The following is a 19,579-nucleotide window of genomic DNA, read 5'->3' on the forward strand; positions in this document are numbered from 1 at the left end:
AAATCCTGTGTACTTTAACGCTCCTCTAATAAAAACATCTGAAAATAAAACTAAATTAAACTATTGAAATTACAACCTTGCAATGTGCTTAATTAATTAATTTTCTTTTTTACAAACTCGCAGTTGTGAAATGTTTAAGGGTGATCACTGTCTGTATTGGCAGTGGTTTCAGATTTCTGTGTTGCAAAACAAAAAGGTTATTGATGATTGAAATGGATCGTATTGCACTTTTAAGATGGACCCTAACTCCAGTGACAGGCGCTTTGGACAGACACTCAGTTCTTTGCACTGCAAACGTCATGTATCGTCATCTTGTCAAAAGTGTGAAACGTCTGCCTAAATTAGCCACGAAAACTGACAAATGTTGAAATTAAACTAACCACCCGGTGTCCAAACACGACGACGGGGCTGCCGCTGCACTTGTCGCCATCTTCCGTGTGGGATCCCTAGTACCTATAGTACTGTAGAACAAGTACCAGCATGTTTTCACAATTTTGGATGAGTATCGGTTCTTGTGACATCCCGAGTTGGGAACTGATTTTTATGATTATTCAGACATGACATAAATGATGTTGGTTCTCACCTCTCTGTACGTCCCACCAGACATTCTCCTCTTCCTCAATGTGTTCTTCAACATGCTTTCCTCCTTCATACTCCTCTTCGATGTTTTCTTTAGTGCACTCTCTTACCAAATCTACTCCTTTCTCTATTTCCTCAAGTTCCTCTTCTGCCTCGTCTTCCTCTTCCCCCACATACATCCTTGGTTGCCTTTGACTGGTTCCATTCATTTCATCTTGCCTCTTTTTACGCTGCACCTGGTCAGACCCTCCGGGTCCCTCTTCATGTTCTATTTTCTGCTCTCCTTCCACAGTGCTGCAGCATCTGTGGACTCTGGAGCTGGAAGATACAGTATCTACAGACAGCCATTCCTCCTGGCAGGCTGTGATGAAGCCCTTGGGACTACTGACAGAGTCTACCTTGAAACGTGGAGGCTGAAAAATGTTGGACCCCTAAGAATTGACAGAATGTAACGTCACATATGTGTTGGCTTTAAGAAGTTTTGTTGTTTTGTGTTTTGTTGGTTTTATGGACCAACACAAAACACATATGCAAATGTTAAGGACATATTCAGTATGTTGTAGTTAATTAAAATTAATTTAATTAATTAATTAAAACGAGGCAAGTTAACACTTTGTTCCCCCATTACAATGGTTTGCGTCAATCCAGAGTCCTCTGAAGAAAGTCACACTGGTGAATGAAATGAGTGGCTGGATTAACCTGTACTGAGCATCCTCTTGGTGTGGTGAAACTCTCGGCCCTGAGATCCACAGGGCTGAGGTGGCTGCAGACAGGTGAGCCTGGGAGACTGGCCTTAATAACACCCGCCGTCACACGCCGGTGTACGTCTGTCAACAGCAGAAAAAGACCTTATGTCACTTCAGAATCAGAAGAATCAGAATCAGAAGGAGCTTTATTGCCAAGTAGTGTTCACCACATATGAGGAATGTGCTACACGTAGACAAACATACAGTTGACATAAGTAAATGTAGAAATATATAAATATGGAATAGACAATGCAAGTTATATAAGAATATTAAAGAGAATAGAGAAAAATAATACGACTATATGCAGAATATACAACTATTTGCAGAACGTGCATTATTCTGGGTTTGTGTAGAGCAGACGTATTGCAAAAAAATATATAAATTGACAATATAAAAATATACAACAAGTATTTAACAATTAACAAAAAATGTGTGCAATATGCCAGGTTTGTGCATGATATGAAATGAAATAATGTTTACATGTGCAGTGACGTATGTATTATTTACAAGGGGGGAGTGTCAGTGGGGGGCCCGGGCCTTGTTGATGATGCTAGCTGCAGATGGGAAGAAGCTGTTTTTGTGGCAAGAGGTTTTGGTCCTGCTGGACCGCAGCTTCCTGCCAGGGGGGAGAGTCTGAAACAGTTTGTGTCCGGGGTGGGAGGAGGCTCAACTTCTTCAGCTACCGCAGGAATTACATCCTCTGCTGGGACTTTTTGATGATTGGGGTGGTGTTCAGCTCCCACTTGAGATCCTGGGAGATGATGGTGCCCAGGAAGTGGAAGGAGTCACACAGGATGATGGGGGAGGGTGGGGCTGGGCTCATTCTAAAATCTATGACCATCTCCACTGTCTTCAGAGCGTTGAGATCCAGACTGTTCTGGCTGCACCAGGTCACCAGATGGTCAATCTCCCACCTGTAGGCAGACTCATCCCCACCAGAGATGAGCCCAATGAGGGTGGTGTCATCCGCAAACTTCAAGAGCTTGACAGACTGGTGACTGGAGGTGCAGCTGTTGGTGTACAGGGAGAAGAGAAGAGGGGAAAGAACGCACCCTTGAGGGGAACCGGTGCTGATGGTCCTGGAATCAGAGACATGTTTTCCCAGCTTAACATGTTGCCTCCTGTCCGTCAGGAAGTCAGTGATCCACCTGCAGGTGGAGTCAGGCACGTTCAGCTGGGAAAGCTTGTCCTGCAGCAGGGTCAGAGGGGAGGGAGTGGAGTTGGCCAACTCTGAGGAGTGGGGGGAGGAGATGGTGGACTGGGGTTGAAACTGAGTGGAGGAGTCACGGGGGATGGTGACCGATTAACTCTCAAAGCGGCAGTAAAACTGGTTCAGCTCATTTGCCAGGTGAGAGTTGTTGATGGAGTGGGGGACTTTGGGTTTGTAGTTAGTGATCTGCCCGAACCCCCTCCAGACAGAAGTGGCATCGTTTGCAGAGAACTGGTTCTTTAGCCTCTCTGCGTACAGACGTTTAGCTTCTTCACTTTAACGCTCCGCACCTAGCTCGGTCCCCACTCCTAAATGCCTCCTCCTTTTCCAACCTCAGCTGACTGAATTTGGCTGTAAACCAGGGTTTGTCACTTAAGTTCTCCTTTACTGGAATTTATTTTTTATTAGTATGCAGTTTGCATGCATGGTCCTGGTTTCCCTAATTGAGGTTAAAGGATTAAGGGAATCTGGTTTCTAATCAACTTTTTACAAATTTGCATGGTTCTAAAAATCTGAATACTGACCTGCTGCATGTAAAAAGATTTACAGTAACCTGCTTATTATAGTGCAGGTAAACACATTCTGAATACCTGCATCACCTTAAGTTACTTAAGTGCATGTAAACGCACTGCATGTGTTATATATATTTGATGAAGGTATCATTTACTTATATTTAATAAATACAAGGATGATCAAACGAAATTACTATAAATACTCTCCTATATTCTGAATATCATCATCCACCCTCAACAGATGCAATCAGTCACCATCTGGCTTTAACTGTTTTAAGTGTTCCACAAAAAGCAGCCAATGTCAGTCTTTCCAAACACTAATGTAGTGCTGATACAGTGATTCTCCAAAGTGTGCTCTTGTCCATCTACTCTCCTTAATATTGATCCTACAGATCCTAATGCATGTATGCCCGTTGTAGTGGTATGTAACAACCTGGTTGGACGGGCATTGCTTTGCATTCCATATGTTGGTTTAAATGTTCTAGAGATTGTATCTCCACCTGTTATCATTAGTAGGTTCAAACTTGGAGCAACTGCCAAATACTTTCAGTGAAAACAACCACTTCCAAATCATACAAAAAATAGGCATAAGTGCAGGATTCCAGCATGTTCACATTGTGTGTGGTTTTACCTGGGCTACGTGGGGTACTATTACAGGGTGGGACTCGTTTGTTGACAGAGATACTGTAGAGTTTCTCCTGAGGTGGTGCTGGAGAGCATGTAATGCTGGATAGTTCAGCCAGCAGAGCCACGTCTAAGCGAGCCCTGCACACACACACACGCACATGCACACAAAGATCACCTTCTGAGGAATCATTTTGCTCTGGGATGGACTGTAAAAACAAGTTACAGATGTTACAATATATAAAGAAACTGCAGACTTTTAAATAATCTTGTTTAGGCTCAGTTTTGTTTTGTCTCATGTGCTCTTTAATAAAATTGCCTTAAATCAGCAACCTCCAGTTCTGAAAAGTGAAGCCAAAGCAGAAGTGCCTTAAACTTAAATGCTCAACAGGAACTGCATGAGGTCATCAGGAGTCACATGACAAAACAACCTGATGGTGTTTTTGTTGCTGCTGGTGATTTTAATCAAACAGATCTTGTAACAGTATTACCTAAATTTCACCAGCATGTCCACATCCCCACCAGAGGAACAAACATGCTGGACCACATCTACACCAATATTCCTGGCAGCTACAAAGCCCTCCCCCGTCCCCATTTTGGTTAATCAGACCATGGTTCTCTGCTTCTTCAGCCCACTAACACCCAGCTGATTAAAAGGGTCAGGCCAACAACTAAATCAGTCAAAGTGTGGACAGATGAATCTAAAGCAGTTCTGCAGGACTGTTTTGGGAGCACAGATTGAAGTATGTTCAGAGAAGCCGTCACCCAGGAGAGTCACATTAACCTTGTGGAATATACATCATCAATGACATCATACATCTGCAAATGTGTTGATGATTCATTCTTCATCCTCAGCACTGCTCTACTGATGATAGTTTATTACATTTGCATTTACTCATTTAGCAGACGTTTTTATCCAAAGCGACTTACATTTGAGGAACAACATCCAAGCATCAACAGAGCATCTACAACTGACAATACATACTAAAATTACTTACTAAAAGTACTATTGAGAGCTAATGGCACATATCACATCAATGGGGAAAATACCTAGGCAAAGAAGTAAGAGTTAACAAAAAAAGTGCAATCAATACAAGATAATTGTAAGGGGATAGAAGAAGAAGAGCACAGAAGTGCATGTTAGAGGTTAGGAGTTAGAGGTGTTATAAGAGGAAGTGTTCGCGGAAGAGATGGGTTTTCAAGAGCTTCTTGAAGTTAGAGAGGGACGCACCTGCTCTGATGGCATGTGGTAGCTCGTTCCACCATCGTGGTGTCACAGATGAGAACAGTTTTAACTCAGCTCTGTCTCTACATCACAGTAACAACTTTATGTCCATTGACTGCCTGGAGGGTAGCTAGTGTTTGGAACGGAGAGGAGGTGTGTGCTGCAGTTCAGTGTTTTTCCACCTGTGTTTTTTGGGGCATGTCCGACTAGCCGCTTGGCGAGCGTTATATGAGGCGCATTTTGCTTTCATCCAAGGGAAGCGGCCGGACTACAAACGAGCTGTTTTCAATCAGTTCAGAGCAGTGTTTCCTGTGGGAGATGGGACTTTTTGACTTTTCAAACCTATTTTGAGTGTGAAAAACGCCTGCAGCTGTTGCCTGTTTATCTGGGGCAGTGCACCTGTAAATTCTGTTGTTCATCCAGCACCATGACATGTACAGTACCCCTAAGACGCAGAACACCAATAGCAACTGCAGGCATCTCTCTCACTATTTCCTTAATGAGGATAGACTAGAGGATGGAATAAAATTCTGAACACACACACACGGCAGGCACACCTGGGCATCACAACTCTCTCAGGGGCTTATTTGGTAGATTTTGGTTATACAGGTGCTGGACATATTATTAGAATATCATCAAAAAGTTGATTTATTTCAGTAATTCCATTCAAAAAGTGAAACTTGGATATTATATTCATTCATTACACACAGACTAATATATTTCAAATGTTTATTTCATTTAATTGTGATGATTATAACAGACAACTAATGAAAATCCCAAATTCAGTATCTCCGAAAATTAGAATATTACTGAAGACCAATACAAAAAAAGGATTTTTAGAAATGCTGGCCAACTGAAAAGTATGAACATGAAAAGTATGAGCATGTACAGCACTCAATACTTAGTTGGGGCTCCTTTTGCCTGAATTACTGCAGCAATGCAGCGTGGCATGGAGTCCATCAGTCTGTGGCACTGCTCAGGTGTTATGAGAGCCCAGGTTGCTCTGATAGTTGTCTTCAGCTCTTCTGCATTGTTGGGTCTGGCGTATCGCATCTTCCTCTTCACAATACCCCATAGATTTTCTATAGGGTTAAGGTCAGGCCAGTTTGCTGGCCAATTAAGAACAAGGATACCATGGTCCTTAAACCAGGTACTGGTAGCTTTGGCACTGTGTGCAGGTGCCAAGTCCTGTTGGAAAATGAAATCTGCATCTCCAGAAAGTTGGTCAGCAGCAGGAAGTATGAAGTGCTCTAAAACTTCCTGGTAGACGGCTGCGTTGACCTTGGACCTCAGACAGTGGACCAACACCAGCAGATGAAATGGCACGCCAAACCATCACTGACTGTGGAAACTTTACGCTGGACTTCAAGCAACTTGGATCCTGTGCCTCTCCTCTCTTCCTCCAGACTCTGGGACCTTGATTTCCAAAGGAAATGCAAAATTTACTTTCATCAGAACATAACTTTGGACCACTCAGCAGCAGTCCAGTCCTTTTTGTCTTTAGCCCAGGTGAGACGCTTCTGTCTTGTTCAAGAGTGGCTTGACACAAGGAATGCGACAGCTGAAACCCATGTCTTGCGTCTGTGCGTGGTGGTTCTTGAAGCACTGACTCCAGCTGCAGTCCACTCTTTGTGAATCTCCCCCACATTTTTGAATGGGTTTTGTTTCACAATCCTCTCCAGGGTGCGGTTATCCCTATTGCTTGTACAATTGTTTCTACCACATCTTTTCCTTCCCTTCGCCTCTCTATTAATGTGCTTGGACACAGAGCTCTGTGAACAGCCAGCCTCTTTAGCAGTGACCTTTTGTGTCTTGCCCTCCTTGTGCAAGGTGTCAATGGTCGTCTTTTGGCCAGCTGTCAAGTCAGCAGTCTTCCACATGATTGTGTAGCCAACAGAACTAGACTGAGAGATCATTTAAAGGCCTTTGCAGGTGTTTTGAGTTAATTAGCTGATTGTGGCAACAGGTGTCTTCATTATTGAACCTTTTCACAATATTCTAATTTTCTGAGATACTGATTTGGGGGTTTTCATTAGTTGTCAGTTACAATCATCAAAATTAAAAGGAATGAACACTTGAAATATATCAGTCTGTGTGGAATGAATGTATACATTATACAAGTTTCACTTTTTGAATGGAATTACTGAAATAAATCAACTTTTTGATGATATTCTAATTATATGACCAGCACCCGTAGTTGATTGGTAGATTCAAAACGGCATGATAATGATGTTTGTTCTAGGCTACAATTTTCCCCTGGACTGCACACCCAGTGTTGAGAGATTTTACATGCACCTTGTCATTTAATTTTTTCAGCTTTTAAAATGAATGTGTAGTTTAATAGTGAGTGCTAATGTAGCTGTCACACAGAACTATAAACTAGGCCTTGAGGGTAAATGTTTTTATTTTTGATCAATTGTATGGATTACATTGATGTTATGGTGGGTTGGTTTTTTTGCCCCCTTCAAACATTAAAGGTTTTACTTGTTTTAAGTGTAAGCTGGACATGGTAAAGTAGAAAATCGTAAAACACTACAAAGTAGTTATTTAGATTTTTATTTAAACAGACTCCAACAAGGTGTAAATAACACTTAAGGTGAGTAACTGTGAATTTTAACACTTTCAGGATTCAATGAAAAGGTTTAACACCAATGAAGAGTGAATTAATAAAAGTACATTATGAATGAGGGTTATTTCTTTCTTAGTGTAGAACTTGATTTGCACTTCTCAGTGTGGTGTAGTGTTAAATATGAACTTTACACTGAATGCTCAGACTTACTGCTGACTTTACCACACAGTAAAGCTTACCTTGTAGTATATTAAGAAAATTAATTTGCAATGCTGTGGAATGTGGCTGACCAGCTTAGGTCATTGGTGTATGAGTCACAGTGAGGAAGTGAACCCGGGTCGCTCACACAAAAGATATCCGTCTTATCTACTGCGCCCTCACCACCCCTACCTCCAGCTTGAAGTGAAAAAGTAGGTACCAGTACTCCCCATTCACATGTTGCCATGTGTATTGGTTGGTACACACAAGGAGGAGGCTGGCTTGACATACTAGCACAGTGGCATCCTTACTCTGTATCTGCAGAGGCACAATCCACAAACTGGAGGAGTAACGAGTATAAATTAGTGTGTTATTCAATTCAATTCAATTCAATTCAATTTTATTTATATAGCGCCAAATCACAACAACAGTTATCTCACAGCGCTTTTCATAAAAGAGCAGGTCTAGACCGTACTCTGTGATGATATTTACAGAAGCCCAACAGTTCCCACCAAGAGCAAGCACTAGGCGACAGAGGCAAGGAAAAACTTCCTTTTAAGAGGCAGAAACCTCGAGCAGAACCATGGCTCAGGGTGGGCGGCCATCTGCCTCGACCGGTTGGGGTGAGAGAGAGAGAGAGAGAGAAAGAGAGAGAAGAGAGTGAAAGAGAGAGAGAGAGAGAAAGAGAGAGAGAGAGAGAGAGAGGGATGTAAGGAGAGAGAGAGGGGAGGGAGGCAGCCTACACAATATACACACAGAGGTACAGACAGCGAAGGTAATGTTGCTATAAACTAAATGAAAAATGGTACAGATATTTATAATAGTGTTAATGGTAACCATCGTAATGTTAATGATTATAATAACAATAAGACCAGCGACAACAGTCGCTGCAGTAGAGGGTGTCGAGCAGGAACACAGGGGCAGCATGCGACCCGCAGCCACAGATCCAGACTCCACAGCTCCAGAGCCAGAAAACCTGCAGGAAGTGATAGGAGGAGAGAGGAGAGGGACGAGAAAGCACAAGACTACCAGAAAGGGGAGAAGTTGTGTTAGTAACATGCAATAATGGGATAAGGTTGCATACAGAGGGAGAGAAAGTAGAGGAGAGAGGAGCTCAGTGCATCATGGGAAATCCCCCGGCAGTCTAGGCCTATAGCAGCATAACTAAGGGATGGTTCAGGACTACCTGAGCCAGCCCTAACTATAAGCTTTATCAAAGAGGAAAGTCTTAAGCCTACTCTTAAATGTGGAGATGGTGTCTGCCTCCTGAACCCAAACTGGAACCTGGTTCCACAGGAGAGGAGCTTGATAGCTGAACGCTCTGGCTCCTAGTCTACTTTTGGAGACTCTAGGAACCACAAGTAACCCTGCATTCTGGGAGCGCAGTGCTCTGGTGGGGTAGTAAGGTACTATGAGCTCTTTAAGATAAGATGGTGCCTGACCATTAAGAGCTTTGTAGGTAAGAAGAATGATTTTAAATTCTATTCTGGATTTTACTGGAAGCCAATGCAAAGAAGCTAAAACAGGAGAAATGTGATCTCTTTTCCTGGTTCCTGTCAGAACACGTGCTGCAGCATTCTGGATCAGCTGAAGAGTCTTAATGGACTTTTTCGAGCAGCCTGATAATAAGGAATTGCAGTAATCCAGCCTAGAAGTAACAAATGCATGGACTAGTTTTTCTGCATCATTTTTAGACAGGATGTTCCTGATTTTCGCAATATTACGTAGGTGAAAAAAGGCGGTCCTTGAAATTTGCTTAATGTGGGACTTAAACGACATGTCCTGATCAAAGATAACTCCAAGATTCCTCACAGTGGTGCTGGAGGCCAAGGCGATGCCATCCAGGGAAACTATATCTTTAGATAATGCGTCACGGAGGTGCTTAGGCCCCAGAACAATAACTTCAGTTTTATCTGAGTTTAACATTAGAAAATTACAGCTCATCCAGGTTTTAACATCCTGAAGGCACATTTGAAGTTTAGCTAACTGATGAGTTTCATCTGGCTTGATCGATAGATATAACTGAGTATCATCTGCATAACAATGAAAGCTTATGGAATGTTTCCTGATAATATTGCCTAAAGGAAGCATATATAAAGTGAAGAGGATTGGTCCAAGGACAGATCCTTGAGGAACTCCATGAGTAACTTTGGCATGCATGGAGGACTCATCGTTAACATGTACAAACTGAAATCGATCTGATAAATAGGACTTAAACCAGCTTAGAGCGGTTCCTTTAATGCCAATGAAATATTCCAGTCTCTGCAATAGGATCTGATGGTCAATGGTATCAAATGCAGCACTAAGATCTAATAAAACCAGTACAGAGACAAGTCCTTTGTCTGATGCAATAAGGAGGTCATTAGTAATTTTCACCAGTGCTGTCTCTGTGCTATGATGAGCTCTAAATCCTGACTGAAAATCCTCAAATAAACTATTGCTCTGTAGAAAGTCACACAGCTGTTTAGCAACTGCTTTCTCCAGAACCTTAGAGAGAAATGGAAGGTTAGATATAGGTCTATAGTTTGATAAAACATCCGGATCAAGTTTGGGCTTTTTCAGAAGAGGTTTAATTACAGCTACTTTAAAGTACTGTGGTACATAGCCTGTTGATAAAGATAGATTGATCATATCTAGTATAGAGGTGCTGACTAAGGGTAAAACATCTTTAAGCAGCCTAGTCGGGATGGGGTCTAAGAGGCAGGTTGATGGTTTAGATGAAGAAATTATTGAAGTTAGTTGGTAAAGATTGAGGGAAGCAAAACAGTCTAAACATGTATCTGGTTCTACAGCTGTTTCTAAGGTTCCTGAGTTTAGAGATAAGTCGGTGCCAGTTGAGGGCAGGTCTTGGTGAATTTTGTCTCTAATAGCTAGAATTTTATCATTAAAGAAGCTCATGAAGTCGTAACTACTGAGAGCTATGGGAATACTTGGCTCAATAGAGCTGTGACTCTCTGTCAGCCTGGCTACAGTGCTGAAAAGAAACCTGGGGTTGTTCCTATTTTCCTCTATTAATGACGAGTAGTACGCTGCTCTGGCATTACGGAGGGCCTTCCTATAAGTTTTAAGACTATCTTGCCAAATTAAACGAGAATTTTCCACTTTGGTGGAACGCCAATTCCTCTCAAGTTTCCGTGATATTTGCTTTAATTTGCGAGTTTCAGTATTATACCATGGAGCTAACCGTCTTTGTTTTAGTATTTTCTTTTTTAGAGGGGCTACAGAGTCGAGTGTCATTCGCAGCGAGCCAGCAGCACTATCAACAAGATGATCGATTTGGGAGGGACTGAAATTAGCATAGGAGTCCTCCGTTACTTTGTGACTAGATAATGTATTTAGAGCTGATGGAATTGCATCCTTAAATTTAGCTATAGCACTATCAGACAGACATCTTGTATAGAAATTTTTGCCCAATGGCGAGTAGTTCAGCAATACAAACTCAAAAGTTATCAAACAGTGGTCGGATAAAGAGGGATTCTGTGGGAACACCACTAAATGTTCAATTTCAATACCATACACCAAAACAAGGTCAAGGGTGTGGTTAAAACAGTGAGTCGGTTCATGAACACTCTGAGAGAAGCCGATGGAATCTAACAAAGAGATAAACGCAGTACTGAAGCTGTCATTCTCAACATCTACATGAATATTAAAATCCCCTACAATAATAACTTTGTCCGTTTTAAGGACTAAAGTTGACAAAAACTCTGCAAATTCAGATAAGAATTCAGAATACGGGCCAGGTGCTCGGTACACTATAACAAAAAGAATTGGTTGCAGTGATTTCCAACTTGGGTGCGAAAGACTAAGAACAAGACTTTCAAATGAGTTATAGTTTAGTTTAGGTTTAGAGCTGATTAATAGGCTAGAGTCGAAGATAGCTGCAACTCCACCTCCTCGGCCTGTGCCTCGAGGAATGTGAGTATTAATATGACTGGGAGGGGTGGATTCATTTAGGCTAACATATTCTCCATCACCCAGCCAGGTTTCAGTAAGACCGAATAAATCAATATCATAATCTGATATTAGTTCATTTACTAGTACACCTTTAGAAGAGAGAGATCTGATGTTTAAGAGTCCACATTTAACTCTCCTATTTGTTTGCACTATTGCTCTTGTGGTTTTAATTTTTATAAGGTTTTTATGCACAGCTCCTCTTCTGTTTACCTTTTTAAATAATTTCGATGGTCGGGGGGCAGACACCGTCACTATAGGGTTTTCACTAAGTAACTCCTGAAATGGAGGAGCAGAGAAGTGTGTTAGACTGCGACTCTGCGTAGGGTTTTGGGTGGGTTAGTATAATGTTATACCATTAAATAAAAAGTAGGCCTATATTGTTGATTGTATGGATTACATGGATGTTATGGTGGGGTTTACACTTTATTTGGATAGTCTGCCTACAGGTAGTTTTATATTTGTAACATTTCAACACCATATTAGTTGAGATTAAATATTTCAACTGTCTAACAAATAAAACCATTTTATGATCATATTACACTACTGTGGCTAGGGTTTAACCAGGGCAAATGTTACTGTTCAATATAGCTAATTTCACTGTAAGAAACCTACTGTGAAATTCACAGTAAATAACTGGCAGCAATTGACCTGTAACTTACTGTGAAACAAATCACAGGAAATAACTGGCAGCAATTGACCCGTAACTCTCTGTGAAACAAATCACAGTAAATAACTGGCAGCAACTGACCTGTAACTCACTGTAAAACTGTAAAACAAATTACCGTAAATAACTGGCATCAACTGACCAGTAACTTACTGTGAAAAAAGAAATCACAGTAAATAACTGGCAAAAGTTACTGCATGTAAAAAGTCTTGACATATTTTGTAAGCTTCAGAAATAACTGCAGAGAGACATCAAACAATAAATGTAACAATTTATTCTTGACTGTTAAACAGTAACAAGCCAAATGTTTTTCTTGTGCTTTAAAGTGTACAGCAAATTCACTGAACTCTGTCTTACATTACATTTACAATCATCGTCCATGTCTTCTAAAATGTGCATAAGTGAAAAGCAGCTGTTATTGACATATTCTATATATTACAAAACATAAAACAATGGATGGAATAAATAAATATAACGCCATTTCTTTTATCAAACCATATAGAGACAGTCTGTGGTCAAAAGGGCACTGTTTTGGCTAATACATTATCATTTCCCTTCCATAAAACACAGTATTTAAAACACTTTGAATACAAACAACCAAATGCATAAATGGCAATTCCTCTGAACCAAAGCCCACTCATACATTTTGGGACTGTCGGGGAGGTAGTAAGGTGTCAATAAGATAAGTACAGTGACAGAACTAGCATATATTCTGTATGAAATGAATATACTACTTGAGGTAGACAGCTCAAAAGGGGACTCTGTGTCCCAACCATAGGCACCAACTCTATACTACATATTAATTCCCACCAGGTTTTGAGTCTTTTTAAAGTTTATCCAGGAAAACACACAATATAAAAAAAATAGGACTAGGTGTTATCTCTTACTAAAAACTTAATGCTAACTGCAAAAATTGTATGCTATAAAGATTAGTATACAGTGCATAGTTAACAGTTAGTATACCTTATCAAATTTGGACCAAACATCTGCATCAGTACCAGTACTGTTCCAGAGCAAAAATGAAGAGCAGATCCCTGAAAGATGAATAATGAATGAAGTTGATAAAGTGTATGAAGGACAGTAATTTTGGTGATATTTCTTAGACCTGTGGTAGATCAATTTATAATGGTATGAAGGAAATCTTGCATTCATGGAGTGGAGACATGAACTATTCTACATGAAAGGGGAAAGGAGACATACTTTATGAAAGAAATGTAGCACTTTGTGTTGCAGATTATGAAGAACAATCACTGTTTCTGATCATTTCAAAAGGTTTTTTGGTTACAGTCAACCCCCTACAGTTTATTAGGGATTAGTATTGCTAAGATTTAAAAAGGTACTACTACTCTTAATGATAATGTTTATTGATTTGGTACTTTAATAAATCCATTATCAGTTATATTTGTTACCTTTTTAGGAGAAAAAATTAAACATAAAAATATATATATTTAGGAGGGGAAAACTGGAGATCAAGTACGAGCTAGGTAGTCAAAAACTGTGCATTTCTCCGCCTGTTTGTGATGCACTTTCAGTAGATGTTTTCGCTCGTGTTCCCGCCTTTACATGCAAAAGATCTGTTGCCCTTGTGGCAACTAGCATTGTCTGCATTGACAAGTACAACCAGACATTTGTACATTTGGCTCTCTCCTCCATTGCCACTCAGAGCACAGTGTCTGTGTGAGAGACAGGAAAGGGGAGCTACAGCCCTGACCCTTGCACATGACAGGTTTTCCGACGGAGAGACTCGGATCTCTCCTCAGGATTGGGAGTAGCAAAAATCCATCACAGACAACTGTCCCAATTTCTTCAATACCGCTGGCAGTACCGAGATTATTGACACTTCTGTCTTTCATAATTTGGCCCCATGGTGCATTTAATACTGGGTTTTAGTACCCATCCCTAGAGTTTATTCAACCATTTTATCCCTCGTAGCTGGTATTGTTTTCAAATCGTCATTGTGGTAAAATGTGGTCTTAGAGACACCTATAGTAGCAGAAAATACAACAATTTTTGGACAGATTTTTGGACAGATTTTGTCACCATGATAGCATCACAATCATGAAAGATATATATAAAACCTTTCAAGTGCCGATTCTGAAGGTGGTCTGCCCCATACATAATAATAAATAATAATAATAACAAGGCAGCTTAACAAAAGGGGGGTTTGCATAGTGTAATAATGTAATATTGAAAACCAACTATTTGTGTAACAAGAGACACTACTGTAATGGGAATATACTAGCTGTGATTCCTGTCAGCATGTCAACGCCCAAATCCTTGAGTACTCATTGTCATTGTTGTTGAGTGGTCATTACTATAGACCATAAATTATTCCTATGTTGTGCAGTTTATTCGTTTGTACTTACTGGTTGTAGGATTGTCCCTTTAAAAGTTAATTTTTACCTCTTCTATTGCTCAAATGAACACTGTCTCAGCGTGTTCTGGATAGATCATCCATAGTATCAGGGACACAGCAGTTTGGAAAGATATTATTGAGACTAAGGTCTCAAAACTTGGACTGATATAAACTGAATATATCTTCATGGAAAAACACCATTTGAGGAAAATCATTCAAGGACATATTATTATCACATCCTCACCTCCATCTAGTTATTTGCCAATCAAACTCTGAAGTTCCTGATGATGCGTAAGTTCATGTATGACATCTTCTGCCTTATAGTTCCTCCAGCTTCTGTGGACCTTGGCACTACATTTGCTGGAGGCAAGATTAATCCTGAGCAGGAACCTATTAGAAGTGAAAATGAAAGTTAATATTTAGAATCACCTGGCCGGTTTACCATGCCAAATGTGGTGAACAGAAGACCAACATGTGATATGTTGATAAGGTATGTTAGGATTGCCATCTATCTTAAGGCCCTGATCAGACAGAATGTGTTTCTTTGCAGAAGCGCCTTTTTTAATTGCTTTCAATTGGCAGTGAGCGTTTTGCAGGCTGTTTTCGAAGAAGTACTCTGAGCAGAAAAGCGCCCGACCTCATTCGCGTTTTTTCCATTGTCCAATCAAATGAATGGAGAGACGGGCCCACGGAAGTTTAAGTTTCTTGGATTGTCAGGAGACTTTCTGAGGGTCTCATGTGCCCACATAGATCTCCCTTTCCCTGTCTGCTGCGTGTTTGTACACCGCTCACCCTCAATCAATGTCAGAGCAAGCGCCCTCCATTTGTCTATTTTATTAAAGCAGATGTTTTTAGCAACAAAAGACACAGACCTGTGAGTTGTGATCAAGTTTCTGCTAATTTGACAATTTATTTAGCAGAAAATCAAAGATTATGGATCGCTAGCGCTATAATCTTTGATTACACTGACAAGACAGCTGATTTGGTGGTTGCCTAACAACATAAAAAAACGCAGTGCACTTTCTGTCTGATCAGGCCATGGAGTTCATTCTGCAACTTTTATTTTCACTAATACCTATTAAGGCCTAATAACATTCTGTAAATCTTTGCTTACTGTTTATTTAATGAACTGACTAATGTTCAGTTGGTTAGTAAAGAGAAAGCATTGTGTTTATTAATTAAACACTTACATGAAATGAAATGTTGCTCCACTCCTTCACGTCGCAAAAATGGCCTTGTTGTGAAAAATACTCTTCCTCCAGCAATATTTCTCTCTGGATCTCGACTGTTGCACCACCATAAAATCACTCCGTTGCACAGCTCTGAATTTGAAAGCCGCCCAAGAAGACCGCGTTCACAACCATTGTTATCCACCACAGCAATCACACAGACATACGCACATGAACCCTATGCACACTGAAACAGTCCTTTCAATGACATGAAATGGAAACAATGAACTTTCAAAGCATGTTCAACCTGAAGTTTGTTTGTGGCCTAAACAAATGGGAAAGATGGTCACCTTCTTTTTTTCTGTATTTCTGGAAGACTGGATGCCTTGCTGGCACATTGCTGCCCCCCACAGGTGTACTGCTGTCAGAACCTTTGACTGGTTACCAGTGGGATTTAGCAGGCAAATGAGAGAAATGTTTGCCATGTTTTTTGTTCTGAATTGGACGCCAAACGTGAAAAGAGAAGAGAGAAGAATAGGCAAAAAAACATTTGTTTTTAAAAAAATGCAACAACCACACACTTTTAGAGCTTGATTTAACCCTAATAGAAATAAAAATCAATTTAATTCAAAAATATCCTTTGTTTGATTTGCACTATAGATCTGTATTAATATTTTGTGATTGCCACTTACTTTAAACACAACCATTTTACAGACACAAATAATTATATAAATACATTACATATAAATAAATAAATAATAGATCTAGCCACAAACAGCAATAAGTGGGGTTTGATGACATTATCTGAGGCCCCATCCATACTACTGCGTTTTCAAATTAAAACAGAGACCTTTTGCTACGTTTGCACCTCCCATCCAGACTACAACGGCGAAAAACGAAGACCTAAAACGGAAAAGTTTAGAAACGCTGCCGATCCCGTTTTGCGTTTCAAAACTCTGGAGGGCGTTTTAGTGAAGACGGGCCAAAACGGAGGACTTTAGAAACGATGACGCAGCTGCTCACGCTCAGCTCTCTGATTGGCTCTTAGAAGTCATGCAAAGCAGAAACACAATGCTACTGACCGGGTTTTTGACATGGTATTTTTATTAAAATATTATGTACCGTGCAAATAACACTTATCTGACTACACTTGTACTGTGCATGTCACCGTATTTACTTTGCAACGACTCCCAGTCTGTTTTCCGCTGCCACACTCCTGTGTTACATTCAGTAACAGTCCCAGCTCGTTATTGGTGCATGCATCTGTTTTTTTTGTTTTAAGCAGACCATCTGCTTCATCTTTACACCGGTACGCGCATGACCAGTGTACCTGAATGGCCACTAGCTGTGCGTCGTTAATGTTAATGTAGACGGAGGTCAACTCCAAAACGCAGCTAAAACGCTGGTGTGGACGGAGATCGTATTTGTTTTAATTAGTTTGTAAACTAAAACGGAGCAGTGTGGATGGGGCCTGAGACAAAGATCTATATATCGAAAAATATTTAGAGCACAAAATGTCAACGTGTAGTGAAAAAGCATATGTACTTTTCCCTCTGTACTGTTCTCAGGAGCACATCTGTGATTTTGTTGTTTTTGCATGACACTGTTATTTACTGTGATTATCGGCAGTACAAAATTGGAAACTGTGTTTTGTACAGTACACTATCATTTGCTGTGATTATCTACAGTACATCGTTGGTTACTGTGATTTTTTAGGGTAGCAACCTCATTACTGTGATTTTCACAATAACTCTTTGATTACACAATATGTTACTGTTTATTAGTATACTGTAACTAACTGTGTACAAACACAGTAAATTACTGTGGATTTCACAGGCTTTTTTTTACAGTGTATATACTTTTTAGATCACCACCAGTATAATCATTTCACTTTTTGGTTGTAAGAAAAATTGTCTACATGTTGTTGTTCTACATCTTATTTGCTAATAACTACTAACTTAATAATAATAATAATAATATAATAATAATAATCCTTATTTGTAGAGCACTTTTCAAAAACAAGTTACAAAGTGCTTTAACAAGTGTAAAGAATAATACAAAAAAAAGATAAGAGCATGAAAATTTAATATAAAATTAGTAAAATACAATAAAATAAAAGGGATAAAATAAAGTCAAATAAGATCGGGAAAGGCTCTCCTATAAAAGTATGTTTTAAGAAGGGACTTAAAAGAGTTCACTGACTCAGCCGACCTGATTTCCTCGGGCAGGCTGTTCCAGAGCCTCGGGGCCCTGACAGCAAACGCTCTGTCCCCTTTAGTTTTCAGTCGAGACTCTGGAACAGACAACAGACCTCTGCCCAAGGATCTCAAGGTTCGTGCTGGTGCGTATGGGACTAAAAGGTCAGAAATATAACAAGGCGAGAGGCCATGAAGAGCTTTAAAAGTGATCAATAGAATTTTAAAGTCAATTCAACATACTGGGAGCCAGTGTAATGAAGCTAAAATAGGAGTAATGTGGTCATATTTCTTTGTTCTGATTAAAAGCCTGGCAGCTGAGTTCTGGACAGTCTGGAGTCGATCAATAGATTTTTGGGTTAAACAGGTGAAAAGGCTGTTGCAATAATCCAGGCGTGATGAGATGAAGGCGTGTAAAATGGTCTCGGTGTCCTTAAAAGTTAACATAGATCGAATTTTAGCTATATTTCTAAGTTGATAAAAACATGATTGAACAAGCTTTGTGGTGTGCTGCTCGAAATTTAAATTACTATCAAACCAAACACCAAGGTTCTTTGCCACAGGCTTAATGTAATTTACTAGGGAACCAGCAGATGGCAGTATTTGATTTGCCATCTGCTGAGACCCGATGACCAGGATTTCCGTTTTGTCTGAGTTCAGCTGGAGGAAATTATTTGACATCCATTTTTTAACTTCACAAAGGCAGTTGTTAAGTGAACTCAGCATTCCAGGGTCTGTGGATCTGACGGGCAGGTATATTTGTGTGTCATCAGCATAAATATGAAAAGAAATGCCATGTTTATGGATAATATGTCCAAGGGGAAGCAGATACAAGGAAAACAAAATGGGTCCTAAGACCGAGCCCTGAGGCACACCATATTTAACTTGACAGAATGAAGAGACATAGTTGTTTACAGACACGCAAAACTTCCTATTTGACAGGTAGGATGAAAACCATTCTAGGGCAGTACCAGAGATCCCCACCCAGTGCCTCAGTCTGTCTAACATGATGTTGTGATCAATGGTGTCAAAAGCAGCGCTAAGGTCCAGGAGTACAAGGACTGAGCACATACCTTCATCAGCAGACATTAAAAGGTCATTGGTGACTTTAAGCAGGGCAGTCTCAGTGCTGTGGTACTGAAACTTTTCAAATAATTTGTTATTTTCCAGCACAGTGAGCAGCTGTTTGGACACAATTCTTTCTAGAATCTTTGCAATAAAAGGCAGTTTTGAAATTGGTCTAAAATTATGTGGGAGGGAGGGATCTAAACCAGGTTTCTTTAAAAGTGGGTTCACGCAAGCCGTTTTAAAATAATCAGGGACACAACCAGTAGATAGGGAGCTGTTGAAAACAGAGATCAAATGGGGCCCAACAGAATCTATTACTTTCAGTAAAAACTTTGTAGGTATTATATCAAGTGGGCTGGAGGACACTCTCATTTGTGATACTGTTTTTAAAAGCTCAGACAAGTCGATGGGATAAAACTGGTTAAAACTCTCTTGTTGCTGGTGAGGGACCTCTGAGTAAGAGGCCACGGGGGTAATAGAGGCTCTGATTGACACCACCTTATTGGTAAA

At 40.2% G+C, this 19,579-nt stretch overlaps 1 protein-coding gene across 3 annotated transcripts in view; it reads right to left on the reverse strand.

Annotated features, from left to right (window-relative positions):
* Positions 1–19,579, reverse strand: part of LOC119895913 (inactive serine/threonine-protein kinase TEX14-like) — a 118,551-nt gene that overhangs the window by 18,196 nt on the left and 80,776 nt on the right. For all 3 annotated transcript variants that reach the window (XM_038709329.1, XM_038709330.1, XM_038709328.1), the window contains exons 17-19: positions 3,679–3,812; positions 1,279–1,406; positions 584–1,010 (exon numbers count right to left, since the gene is read on the reverse strand). In XM_038709329.1, the coding sequence (XP_038565257.1) occupies positions 584–1,010; positions 1,279–1,406; positions 3,679–3,812 (689 nt within the window). The remainder of the gene's footprint in view (positions 1–583; positions 1,011–1,278; positions 1,407–3,678; positions 3,813–19,579) is intronic.

Source organism: Micropterus salmoides, unplaced genomic scaffold, assembly GCF_014851395.1.
Source record: "Micropterus salmoides isolate LMB-PRFRI ecotype aquatic unplaced genomic scaffold, ASM1485139v1 Ms_hic_scaffold_9, whole genome shotgun sequence".
Taxonomy (NCBI): Eukaryota; Metazoa; Chordata; class Actinopteri; order Centrarchiformes; family Centrarchidae; genus Micropterus; species Micropterus salmoides.